This window comes from Chiloscyllium punctatum, chromosome 12, assembly GCF_047496795.1.
Source record: "Chiloscyllium punctatum isolate Juve2018m chromosome 12, sChiPun1.3, whole genome shotgun sequence".
NCBI lineage: Eukaryota > Metazoa > Chordata > Chondrichthyes > Orectolobiformes > Hemiscylliidae > Chiloscyllium > Chiloscyllium punctatum.
The window spans coordinates 71,998,609-72,012,816 of record NC_092750.1 but is presented as its reverse complement, the minus strand read 5'-3'; the positions used below and the strand labels follow the sequence as shown (position 1 = coordinate 72,012,816).

General features: G+C 41.6%; 1 protein-coding gene across 2 annotated transcripts in view; it reads left to right on the top strand.

Moving 5' to 3' along the window:
- Window positions 1-14,208, top strand: part of rnf123 (ring finger protein 123) — a 402,816-nt gene that overhangs the window by 195,988 nt on the left and 192,620 nt on the right. For both annotated transcript variants that reach the window (XM_072582761.1, XM_072582762.1), the window contains exon 31: window positions 11,578-11,662. In XM_072582761.1, the coding sequence (XP_072438862.1) occupies window positions 11,578-11,662 (85 nt within the window). The remainder of the gene's footprint in view (window positions 1-11,577; window positions 11,663-14,208) is intronic.

Here is a 14,208-nt window from a genome sequence, read left to right as displayed (position 1 = left end):
TGGTTCCCAAAGCTTTCCAGTGCTGTCTTTTCTTTGAGTAAAGCTAAGAACTGCGGATGCTGGAAATCTGAATCAAGGCAGAAATTGCTGGAGAAACACAGCAGGTCTGGCAGCATCTGTGGGAAGAAACCAGAGTTAATGTTTCAAGTCCAGTGATTCTTCATAAGAACTGATAACAGTGAGAAAAAAGTGGTAATGCATAGATGGAGGCAGAGCCCGGAGGAACAGAGATATGAAAGATATTGGCAAACGTGGGATTATTGATGAGGCCGTGGCAGAAGAGAAGCTAAATAAGTGATAATGAGAGTTGAGGGGTTTAAAGTGGTCCATATCATGTGATAAAATTCAACTAAGAGGGTCTGAGAATGGCTTGGCTATGCTGGAAATAAACCATGTCATGACAGTATGAGGGTGTCGGGATGGGCAAAAAAAATATGGAAAGGCGGAATCATGCTCCAAAGTTATTGAACTCTATGTTGAGTTTGAGAGGCTGCAGAGTTTGCAAATAGAAAATGAGATGATGTTCTTCAAGTTTGCTCTGATGCTCATTGGAACACTGCAGTAGAGTAATTTGAGACGGGATATGGTAAGTGCTGAGGAGGAAAAGGTGACTTTAGTCCTATGGTTCCCAAAGCTTTCCAGTGCTGTCTTTTCTTTGAGTAAAGCTAAGAACTGCGGATGCTGGAAATCTGAATCAAGGCAGAAATTGCTGGAGAAACACAGCAGGTCTGGCAGCATCTGTGGGAAGAAACCAGAGTTAATGTTTCAAGTCCAGTGATTCTTCATAAGAACTGATAACAGTGAGAAAAAAGTGGTAATGCATAGATGGAGGCAGAGCCCGGAGGAACAGAGATATGAAAGATATTGGCAAACGTGGGATTATTGATGAGGCCGTGGCAGAAGAGAAGCTAAATAAGTGATAATGAGAGTTGAGGGGTTTAAAGTGGTCCATATCATGTGATAAAATTCAACTAAGAGGGTCTGAGAATGGCTTGGCTATGCTGGAAATAAACCATGTCATGACAGTATGAGGGTGTCGGGATGGGCAAAAAAAATATGGAAAGGCGGAATCATGCTCCAAAGTTATTGAACTCTATGTTGAGTTTGAGAGGCTGCAGAGTTTGCAAATAGAAAATGAGATGATGTTCTTCAAGTTTGCTCTGATGCTCATTGGAACACTGCACTCTTGGGGAAGTAGGGCAGGACAGGTGACTGAGGTGACAGTGGGGGAGCACTTTGGGTCCAGTGGCCATATTCTATTATTTTTAAAATAGTTATGGAGAGGGACAAAACTGATCCACAGGTTTAAGTTGTAAATTGGGGCAAGGTGAATTTTGATGGAATTAAACAGAGTTTGCAGGGGTTGATTGGAGTAGTTTATTTGCAGGCAAGAGGACTTCTGTCAATTAGGAGGCTTTTAAAAGTGGGATAGCTAGAGTTCAAGGTCTGTCTGATCCGGTGAGGGTGAAGGGCAAGGTTGTCAGGAATAGGAAACCCTGGATGACAAGATATTAAGGCTTTGACCAGAAAAAAGGAGGCATGGCTCAGGTGCAGACAGCTGGGTTCTAGGGGATACAGGAGCTTACTGAAGAAAGGTGGTACAATGGTTCAGTGTTTAGCACTGAGCCTCACAGTGCCTGGGTTCGATTCCAACCTCGGGTGTGGAGTTTGCACATTCTCCCCGTGTCTGCATGGGTTTCCTGCAAGTGCTCCAGTTTCTTCCACAGTCTAAAGCTGTGCAGGTGAGATGAATTTCCCATAGTGTTCAAGGGTCTGTAGGTTAGGTGCATTTGTCAGGGGAAATGTAGAGTAATAGGGTAAGGGAATGGGTTTGGGTGGGTTACACTTCGGAGGGTCGGTGTGGACTTGTTGGGCCAAATAGCCTGTTTTCACACTGTAGGAATTCTGTGATCTTATAAGGAAATCAGGAGAGCAAATTTTATTAATCCAAAGGGGTTCTTTAAGTATAGTAAAGGAGAAAGAATAACTAGAGAGAAAATAGGACCCCTCAAGAACCAAAGTGGGCATGAATGTGTGGAACTGCAGGACATGGGCGGGGTCCGCAATGAATATTTCTCCTCTGTGTTTACTGTGGAGAAAGAAATGAAGACTTGGAAACTTGGGGAAGTTAGTGGTGATATCTTGTGAACAGTCCATATCACAGTAGAGGAGGTGTTGGATGTATTAGACTGTATGAAGGTGGATAAACCTTCTGGTCCTGACCAGTTATATCCGAGAACACTGCAAGAGGCCAGAGAAGAAATTGTGGGGGCCTTGGTTGATACTTTTGCATCATTGTTAGCCACGGATTAAGTCGCAGAAGACTGGAGGGTAGCGAATGTTGTTCCTTTACTTAATAAGGACTGTATAGAATAACCTGGGTACTGAAGACCAGTAAACCTAACATCTGTGATGGGTATGTTACTTGAGAAGATTCTGAGAGATAAGATAAACATGCATTTGAAAGACGGGGTTTGTTTACGAGTAGTCAGCATGGCTTTCTATATGGGAGATCATGCCTCAAAAATTTGTTAGCGTTCTTTGATGATGTGGCCTGGAAGGTTGATAAGGGCAGGGCGGTAGATGTAGGCCATGTGGATTTCAGTAAGGCATTTGATAAGTTTCCACGTGGTAGGCTGCTCTGGAAGGTTAGATCGTATGCAATCTAAGAAAGTTGGCAAATTGCATCCACAATTAGCTAGATGGTAGGAAGCAGAGGGTAATAGTGAAAGGATGCTTGTTGGGCTGGAGGCCTGTGACTAGTAGAGTGCCTTGGGTCAGCGCTGGGCCATTACTAATTGTTATGGAGTCATAGAGATGTACAGCCCAACCCGTCCATGCCGACCAGATATCCCAACCCAATCTGGTCCCACCTGCCAGCACCCGGCCCATATCCCTCCAAACCCTTCCTATTCATAGACCTATCCAAATGCCTCTTATTTCTTATTAAGATCACATCTTAAGTATACTCCTACTTCATTTATACTCTTCTAAGGATTCACTCGATCTATCCTTTCTGTACCTTACATATGCTTCCTTCTTTTTCTTAACCAAACCCTCAATTTCTTTAGTCATCCAGCATCCCCTACACCTACCAGACTTTCCTTTCACCCATCAGGAATATACTTTCTCTGGATTCTCGTTATCTCATTTCTGAAGGCTTCCAATTTTCCAGCCGTCCCTTTACCTGTAAACATTGGCCCCCAATCAGCTTTCGAAAGTTCTTGCCTAATACTGTCAAAGTTGGTCTTACTCCAATTTAGAACTTCAACTTTTAGATCTGGTCAATCCTTTTCCATCATTATTTTAAATCTAATACAATTATGGTTGCTGGCCCCAAAGTGCTCCTCCATTGACACCTCAGTCACCTGCCTTGCCTTATTTCCCAAGAGTAGGTCAAGTTTTGCATCTTCTCTAGTAGGTACATCCACATACTGAATCAGAAAATTCTCTTGTATACACATAACAATTCCTCTCCATCTAAACCTTTAACACAATGGCAGTCCCAGTCTATGATTGGAAAGTTAAAATCCCCTACCATAACCACCCTATTATTCTTACAGATAGCTGAGATCTCCTTACAAGTTTGTTTTTCAATTTCCCTCTCATTGTTAGGGGGTCTATAATACAATCCCAGTAAGGTTATCATCCCTTTCTTACTTCTTAGTTCTACCCAAATAACTTCCAGAATGTATTTCCGGGAATATCCACCCTCAGCACAGCTGTAAATGCTATCCCTTATCAAAAATGCCACCCCCCTCCTCTCTTGCCTCCCTTTCTATCCCTCCTGTAGCATTTGTATCCTGGAACATTAAGCTGCCAGTCCTGCCCATCCCTGAGCCATGTTTCTGTAATTGCTATGATATCCCATGTTGCTAACCATGCCCTGAGTTTGTCTGCCTTCCCTGTTAGTCCTTGCATTGAAATAAATGCGGTTTAATTTATTAGTCCTGCCTTGTCCCTGACTGTTTGACTCGCTTCTGTTCTCAACTGTACCAGTCTCAGATTGATCTCTTTCCTCACTATCTCCCTGGGTTCCACCCACCCCGACCTTACTAGCTTAAATCCTCCCGAGCAGCTCTAGCAAATTTCCCTGCCAGTATATTAGTCTCCTTCCAATTTAGGTGCAATCCGTCCTTCTTGTACAGGTCACTTCTACCCCAAAAGAGATTCCAATGATCCAAAAATGTGAATCCTTCTCCCATACACCAGCTCCTCAGCCATGCATTCATCTGCTCTATCCTTGTATTCCTGCCCTCACTAGCTCGTAGCACTGGGAGTAATCCAGATATTACTACTCCCGAGGACCTCCTTTTTAAATTTTTGCCTAACTTCCTGTTATCTGTATCAATGATTTGGATGAGAATGTATAAGACATGGTAAGTAAGTTTGCTGATGACACTAAAATAGTTGGTATCTTGGGCAGTGAGAGAGGTGGTCAGAAATTGCAGCAGGACCTTAACCAGCTGGGGAAGTGGGCCGAGAAATGGGAAATGGAGTTTAACATAGATAACTGTGAGGTCTTGCATTTTGGAAAGTCATATCAACATAGAAGTTTCATAGTGAATGATAGGAGCTTAAGGAGTGTAGTGGAGCAGAGGGATCTTGGAGTTCAGGTGCATGATTCTCTGAAAGTGGAGTCACAGATAGACAGGGCAATGAAGAAGACTTTTGGCACACTGGCCTTCATTGGTCAGGGCATTCAGTATCGAAATTGGGAAGTTATTTGTAGTCGTACAGGATGCTGGTGAGGCCACACTAGGGTATTGTGTTCAGTTTTGGTCATCTTGTTATAGGAAAGATGTTATTAAACTGAAAAGAATGCAGAAGAAATTTACAAGGATGTTGCCAGGACTCAGGGGTCTGAGTTACAGGGAGAGGTTGGGCAAGCTAGGACTGTTTCTTGGGAGCATAGGAGACTGAGGGGGGAGTCTTATACACTTCTTTAAGATCATGAGAGGCATGGATAGGGTGAATGCACTCAGTCTTTTTCCCAGGGTTGGGGAATGGAGGACTAGAGGGCATCAGTTTAAGGTTAGAAGGGAAAGAATAAAAAGGAACCCGAGGGGCAACATTTTTACACAGAGAGTTATATGCATCTGGAGTGTGCTGCCAGTGGAAGTCATTGAGGCGGGTGCGTTAACAAAAGGCACTTGGAGAAATATATGGATAGGAAAGGTTTAGAATGATATGGGCCAAGTTGAGTTAGCGTTAATGGACGTTTTGGTCAGCATGGCCAGTTTGTGAACAGCGAATGCAGCAGACTAGGTTGAGGGAAAGCGCTGTTTCACATGGAATGTATATGGGGACAATGGATGGTGAGGAGGGAGGAGGTAAGGAGATAATGAGGGTCAGGTTGCATGGGAGGTGTTGGGAATGGAGGAGGAGTGGATCAGGGTGTCCTGGAGGGAACGGTCCCTGCAGAAAGCTGTCAAGGCAGGTGAGAGGAATATGTGTCTGGTGGTGGCAGGAATAGTGGCATATGATCCTCTGGATGCGGATGCCAGTAGGCTGCAAAGTGCAGAATGGGCGACTCTATTGTTATGGGAGAGAAGAGAAAGGGCAAGAGTGGATGCTTGGTAAATGGATCAGACATAGCTGAGGGACTGTGATATCACAGCAGTGTGATGTGGCTCAGGTACGGGCAAGACTGGCAGCTTAATGTTCCAGGGTACAGATGCTATAGGAAGGAATGAGAGGGGTGGGAGTGGCATTTTTGATAACATTACTAGTTTACTTAAAAGGAGGATATTTCTGGGAATATGTCCAGGAAAGTTATTTGTGTTGAACTGAGAAATAAGAAGGGATTGTAGTATAGACACCCCCCAGTAGTCAGCGGGAAATTGAGAATAAGGAGATCTCCGTTACCAGTAAAATTATTAAGGTGATTATGGTAGATGTTTTTTCAACTTTCCAAACATAGATTGGGACTGCCATAGTGTTAAGGGCTTGGATGGAGAAAATGTGTTGAGTGTGTTCAAGAAAATTTTCTGATTCAGTATGTGAATGTACCTAATAGAGAAGGTGTGAAACCTGACCTACTCTTGGGAAATAAGGTTGGGTAGGGACTGAGGTGTCTGTGGGAGAGCACTTTGGAGCCAGTGACCATAATTCTATTAGTTTAAAGAAGTGATGCAAAATGATAGACTGGATCTAAAAGTTGAAGTTCTAATTTGGAGGAAGGCTAATTTTGATTGTTTGAGGTAAGACCTTTCAAAAGTTGATTGCGGTTGGATGTTTGCAAGTAAAAGGGTGGCTGGAAAATGGGAAGCCTTCAAAAATGAGATAACGAGAGTCCAGAGATGATAAGTTCCTGTCGGGGTGTAAGGCAAGGCTGATAGGTGCAAGAAATGTTGGATGACTAGAGAAACTGAGGCTTTGGTTAAGAAAAAGAGGGAAGCATATGTCAGGTATACACAGTAGAGATTGAGTGAATTCCCAGAAGAATACAAAGGCAGTAGCAGTATGCTTAAAAGGGGAATCAGGAGGGCAAAAACGGTGACATGACATAGCTTTGGGCAGATAGGGTTAAGGAGAATCTGAAGGGATTTTAGAAATACATTCAGGACAAAAGGGGTGACTAGGGAGAGGATAGGGTCCCTTAACTATCAGCAAGGCCATCTCGTTGGAACTGCAGGAGATGGGGAAGACACTAAATGAGTATTTTGCGTCCGTGTTCACTGTGGAGAAGGATATGGAAGGTAGAGAACATGGGGAAATAAATGATGACATCTTGAAAAATGAGGTGTCTGTCGGGGAGCACAGAGAAAGAAAAGCTGGATGCCTTAAAATGCATAAAGGTGGATAAATCCCCAGGACCTGATCAGGTGTACCCTAGAACTCTGCGGGAAGCTAGGGAAGTGATTGCTTGGACCCTTTGCTGAGATATTTGTATCTTTGATAGTCTCAGGTGAGGTGCCGGAAGACTGGAGGTTGGCTAATGTGGTTCCACTATTTAAGGAAGGTTGTAAGGAAAAGCCAGGGAATTATTGACAGGTGAGCCTGACATTGGTGGTGGGCAAGTTGTTGGAGAAAATCCTGAGGGACAGGATTTACATGTATTTGGAAAGGCAAGAACTGATTAGGAATAATCAACATGGTTTTGTGCGTGGGAAATCATGTCTCACTAACTTAATTAAGATTTTTGAAGTAACAAAGAGGATTGATGAGGGTATGAAATTTACCTTTATGCATTTTAAAACGTTCAGCACCTCTGTAATATGGACACTTTTCAAGGTATCACTGTTTATTTCTCCAAATTCTCTAGCTTCTATATCCTTTTGTACAGTAAATACTGACGTGAAGTACTTGTTTAATATCTCTCCCATCTCCTGCAGTTTTACACATAGGCTGCTGTGTTTTCTTTTGTTTTGTTTATCCTGTTTCTGCACATGTTTAATGCATTATAATTCTGCTTTGGTGTTTTAGCCTGAATGATGTGATCTGACAGTGTGGTGTTTGTACACTTAGTGTGGAGCCATTAGTGCTTGTTTGTCAACCTCTGCATAATCTCACAGCATCACCTTATCCAGATATTGCCAGAGCCACGTTTTTCTCCTTCATCTACTGCACACTTCAGCTACCTTTCCCTGTTTACTATCAAGGTCGTAGTCCATTGACCATAAGATTCAGCAGTATGCTGCTTGTTAAGTTCCTTGCACGCACCACCACAAGCTACAAATTATTTATCTGCATTCCTATCTCTGCTGTTTCTTTGCCAAGTTATATTGTTTTTGTTTTTGACTTAGGTCCCTGTTTATAAATCTCTTCCCACGCACAATGTAGCTCAACAGTCTCTTCAACCTGGGTATCTCTCTGTTGTTCGTGAACTGAATTAGGTCTCAATGTAATTTTATGCCAAGAAGCTGCTCTTTAAATCACCTTACCTTTCCTTACTGGCCCACTCTCCTTATGTCTTACCTGCTTCATCTGGGAATCCTTCAGTTCAGTTGAGCTTCCATTTTCTCCTCCTCCTTTCAATTTTCTTTCCCGTTTTCTTCTACTGAACATTTGTCTTTTCACCTATCTCCCATTAAATCGTAGAAACAGCGAATCTTATGAATTAATATGGCAGCCCACTCAGCATGCATATCATCGATTCTAGTCACAAATTTCTGTCTTCCTCGCGAAGAATTTCAGCTCCTCGTCTCCTAGAATATAGCCTGAACTCCAGCTGATAGCAGCACACGACCAACCTTAATTCCATAGGCACTTCACCAAAATCATTGCATACCTGCAGAACTTCCTTAAACTTTAGATATAATGGTCAAAAGAGCATGGATCTGACAATGTTATTTTCATCTATCAGAAACAACTTTATATTGTCTATTCTCAGCTTCTGGATCTAGCCCCTAGTTTGTCTCACTCTGTACTGCAGCATTGGTGTTCCCTGTAAAAGTTTAACCAGTCAAGCAACTGGTTTGTTCTGGATGGTATTAAATTTCTTGAATGTTGTTAGAATTGCACTTTATGTGGGGAGGATTCCAAGTGACTGCTCACATGTGCCTGTGTGGATAGGCTTGGGGAAGATGGGAGGTGAGTTACTCACTGAAGAAATCCTAGTCTCTGACTTGCTTTGGTAGTTACAGAATTTGTATAGATGTTCCAGTCAATTTTCTGATCAGTGGTAATCCCCAAGATGTTGATAGTGGGTAGTGGTAATGTCATTGAATGTCAGAGGGTGATGATTACATTCTTTCTTGTACAAGATGGTCATTGCCTGGCATTGTGTGGCACAAATTTACTTGGCGCTTGTCAGCCCAAACCTGGATATTGTTCAGGCCTGACTGCATTTTAACAAGGACTGCTAGGTATTTGAGGAATAGTGAATGGTGCAGAACACTGAACGTTTGCCTCCTGGTTCAGAGCTGGGGACACTATTACTGTGCTACAAAAGCCCTATCATCAACCTGAGAAACTCCAGAGTTCATTGAGAGTAGGTGACGCTCATTCGACTTTGCATTTATTTAAGAGCTTGGTTCTTGTGGCACTGTTATAGTGTCCCTCCATCTGAGCCAAGAAGCACGGCTTCAAGTCCCACCTGTTCCAGAGGTGTGGAAGAACACCTCTGAACAGATTAATCAAAAGATACTTATTTAAGAGCCATGATTTTCCCCAGTGATGATCGGATTATGGACAAGGAATGAGTCCAAGAAGGAAAGGTGGAAGCTGGTGTTTATGACTAACTATAGGTTTATAATAAAGCACTTAGTCTTTTGCTGCTTATTTCAACCTGCTGATATAGATCAGCAACAGAAAACAGAGACAAGTACATAGAGTACTGGAAAATCTCAATGGGTTTGGCAACATGTATGGAGAGAAACATAGACTTCACATTTATGATACTTCTACCCAATAGAAGAAGTCATTACCAGATTCAAAACACTAATTCTGCCCCCTCTCTATAAATGTTGTCAGATCTGCTGAATTTATCCAGCATTCTGTTTGTTTCAAATTTTCAGGATCTGCAGTATTTTGCTATTGTGCACTGTTTCTTGAGCTTTTGTTAAACTATCATAGAATCTCTGCAGACCACCATAATACAGGCGACAATATAAGTTTTGTATGAGACCCAAATGGGAAGATTGTTCCTGGGAAATAGTTTTTTTATCTTCTGAAATTCAGAAAGGGGTTGTGGGAATCAAAACATATATTTCATATTTTCATAAAACTTAGTAAATTGAAGTGATATTTTCTCAGTTCCACTGAGATGCAGTACTAAACATCATTAGCACATTAGAGAACAAGTGCAATGGACCAAGCCCTCTTACCCTCAGTTGATTAAATTCAGAATAAAAATGAGCAATATGTGCTTTCTCACTGAGCTTCCCCATTAGGGAAATCTTTGTTCAGCAATGTTGCCTTTGAAGTGACATTTTTTCATACCTGACAGTGATTTTTATCCTCTCCGACACTTAGGTAAATCAGCAGACACAGCTATTTGGGAACTTGTCTCTCACCATGCAGTAATCTCATTTAAAGTAACCACATTATATGAAGATATCTTGAAATAAAATAGTTTATAGCATGCAGTATGAAAGGATTCCTCATTCATCTCACATGACTCATTTAAAGCACGCTTACTGTAACTAGGCAGTGTTTTGACTATTACACAACTATCCCCAGGACTGCACTGGCATGCTGGGACTTTGGGAGAAGGCCATGATGGCACTTTTAGGTGAAGGTGGATTTTTTTTGTAATAAGCCTCCCCCTGTACAGTCTTGCTCATCTCACCATAGACCTGCTGTGAATTTTAAATTTGGGAGAGTTTGTGCTGATGGGTCCTGCCGACTCCAAACTCTGGGACACAAATAATGTACCAGAAATGATGGGGAGTCCAGGATTTAGTGAGAGGGAGAAACTGAACCAAATCTGTGTTGGAGAAATAGATTGGATTAAAGGCTGATAAATCACTGGGGTCTGATAATCTACATACCAGAGTACTAAAGAAAGTGGCCCCAGAAATAGTCCAATGCATGAATGGTTAGCTTCCAATATTCTTTAGATTCTGGAACTTGGAGGATGGCTAAGGGAGATAGAGGGAAAAAAAAGTTTGCTGCCTGTAGTGGGAAGATGCCAGTGTCCATTATCAAGGATTTTATATCAGAGCGCTCACAAACCGGTGGTAGAATCCGATGCAGTCAGGATAGATTTACAACCAGAAGATCATGCTTGACAAATCTATTGGGACCTTTGGAGGAAGTAACTAGTGAGTTGATCAGAGGGAACCAGTGAATGTGGTTTTGACTTCCAGAAGACTTTTGACAAAATCCCAATAAGAAATCAATGTTAAAAAATCAAAGCAATTGGGATTGGGGTAATGTATGGAGGTGGATAGAAAGCTGGTTAGCAGACAGGAAACAAAGAGTAGGAATAAGTGAGCTTTTTTGAATGGCAGGCAGGTACTAGGACACCAGCTATTCACAATGTCTGTTAATGATTTAATAAGAGAACTGAATGTAATATCTCAAAACTTTCAGATGAGACAGAATTGGGTAAAAGGCTGAGCTGTGAGGAAGAGGCAGAGATACTTCAGTGTGCTGTGGACAGCTAAGTGAGTGAGCAAATCCATAGCAGGTGAGAATAAATGTGAGGTTACCTACTTTGGTAGTGAAAACAAGAAAGCAGATTATTATTTGAATGGCTTTAATTTGAGAGCGGGGTGTGTTCAACTAGTCCATTTCATGCATTTGCTGAAAGTAAGCACACAGGTGCAACAGATGGTAAAGAAAGCAAACTGTGTATGGGTAATACTGGGGGTGGGGGGGTGGAAGCCCAGAACCAGGGTTCATACGGTAAGTATAAGGGATAAACCTTTTAAGACTAAGACGACAAGAAATTTATTCACCCAGGAAGTGGTGAGCCTGTGGATTCACTACCACAATAAGTGGTTGAAGCCAAAATATTGTGTGTTTTCAGGAAGGAGGTAGATAAAGGGAGCAAGGAATATTGGAGCTGAGTGGGATTAGGATATTGAGCTCAATGATCAGCCATGATCATGTTGAATAGCAGAGCAGTCTTGAGGGGTCTAATGGCTTATTTACTAAAAGAAAGTAATTCTGTGTTTCTGGTTTCAGGGATGTGGATTCGGATATAGGTACACACGACTCCCTCACTTACTGAAAAGTAAACCAGAAGATGCCAACATGCCAAGCCTGCAGAGTGAGTATCAGTAGGTCAGTAATGTCACTGGAGACTTATCCTTATGGGTGATGGCAATCTTCCTTTCCATCAGTTTCCACATTTCTTCAATGACAGACAAACTAAATGAAGCAATATTACATGGGTTTACTGTCCGTCAAAAATGTTTAATGTTAAGCAAGAGGTATTTTGGGTCAAATTATTTTCCCTGATCTGTTGTGCTGAGTGCTGTTATCTCACAGAAAGCAATATATTTAGTTTTCTTTAACTTCAGGTTACGATAGTTTAAATTTTATAGAACCAGGTTCTCCATCTTGCAACTTCCTGGGAAGAAAATGCACTGCACTGGCACATCATCCTAGATTGTGCATTAGGTTTCTTAAGTGGGGCTTAAAGGGGTTGCAGTCTAAAATTGAGAAGTCCTGCTAAAACTAAGTTGCTAGTCAGACCACAAGTAGAGTATTTGCTCCCTTTATCTAAGGAAAATATTACTAGCATTGGAGGCAGTCCAGAGAAGATTCACTGGGTAATACCAGGAATTGACTTCTAAGCAAAGTTGAGAATGGGCTTTGAAGAAATTGACTAGAGGAATGAGAGTGATCTTTCTGAAGCATATAGCGTTCTTAGGGGGCTTGACAGGGTTGATGCAGAGAGATTGTTTTCATTGGTGGAAGAGTCTCGGACTGGAAGGCACTTTCAGAGTGGGGGATCACCCATTTAAGACACATTAATGAATCTGTAGAATTCATTCTCACTTGGGACTTGCAAGTGTGGGTTATTAAATATATTCAAGGCTCAGATAGGTTTTTAATTCATATTGGGGGTCCAGGATTATGCAGAAAAGACAGGTAAGTAGAGTTGAGGATTATCAGATCAGCCGCGATCTAATTGGATGCAAGAGCAGGCTCAGTCGACCGAATGGCCCACTTTTGATCCTACATCTTATTGGTCGCAAATTCACAATTGGTATAACGCAGGAGGAAGTATAATGGTAGGTTAATTATTTGAAGCTTTATAAAAACTGTCTCCGCTGCTCTTTCATCTCTGGAGCCTCACCTGGGCTCCTGCCATGCTGATGGGATGGGGATCCTACCCTTCTGGTTCCAAGTGGAATGAGTTTAGATAGTTCAACAAAAAAAGAAGATCCTAATTTGGATCAAATTGATCCAAAATTCTGTGCAGAAGTGTTGTGTAAAGGTATAACAGTAAGGTAAGAAACACCTGATGATCCATAGACTCCACGCTGTTACTGCTTTCAGTACACATGAGTTTTACTTGTTTTCAACAGTCCTCAATCAGTATGTACTTTTGTGCATCTGTTGCAGTCATATGAACGAAATATAAGATTAGCAAATGCTAACTTACCCTCAACCTGGTGTTAAGCCTCATGCATGACAAAGCAAACTCTTCCAACTCATTCTTCTTCATTTTCAGTTAACACCCTCGAGAATTGGCAAACCATAGCTTATGCCACCATTGTTTTACTACAGGCCAGGGTGAGGAGGCAGAACCCCAAGTCTGCCCCAGCTAAAATAGGGATCAAACCCCACTCTTGGTATTAATGTGATCAGTGTGGTAGCTGCCCTGCCATTTGAGCCAAACCCTAGGCCCACCAATCTCACTGCAGAGATGATTAAAACAGGTTTTAAATTCTCATGGTCAGTTATAGGAAAGGAAAGCAGGCAACTGTCTATCTCATCCTTCAGACATTCAGAAACTAGTCTTGAGCTGCCATTACCATGTTTTTTTTTCACTTGGTACTGATCTTTTGTATGATAGAGTTTCCACCTCAACCAAGATTCTGTCTACCTTTCTCTTGAAGATACACAGCATATCAGACATTACTGCAGAAACTGACAGCTTCCTTTCTTTTAGCTGGGACCTCTTGTTATCGGTGCAAGAGATGGCCTTAAAGTTTCCTAATAATAAATGCGTAACGTTGATTTAGATTTGATTTGTCTTCCTTCTATTTAATAGAGATCATTGAAATTTGATAGCTGCTTTAATGAGTTTAGTAACTATTAAAGGCTGTAATAAATAATGCACAATAAAGGTCAGCAGTTTTGATTGAGATGTGATTGTGATCTCAATGTGATTGAGAGCTCAAACTAATATTGCTGGTTAGGACAGTACATTGTTCTGCCATTAGATCAGGAGATTTCCTGTTAGGAGTCAAAAATAAACCTAGTCTAGGAAATTCACTCAGTGAAGATAAAATCTGCTAACACACTCTTGATTTCTAGACAATTGTTAGCATGTGGAAGAGCCTAGTCTAAAAATCTGCCACTCAGCAGAATTAGACAGATTTGATTGTCTCCTGTGCTTGCTAATAGCACTCTCATCTTCTTAGATGTATATGAAAAACCCCATGATGTTATTCGAAGAACAGGACAGTTTTATCAATATTTGGAGAGGCAACATCTATTCTTCAACTGACATCACTAAAAATAGATACTCTGGTCATCCAGCATCTTTGGAGAGAAGGTAGAATCAATGTTTTAGGTCCAGTGAGTCTTCATCATAACTATTAGTAGCTAGGAAAAAGTGATATATATGATGAATGGCAT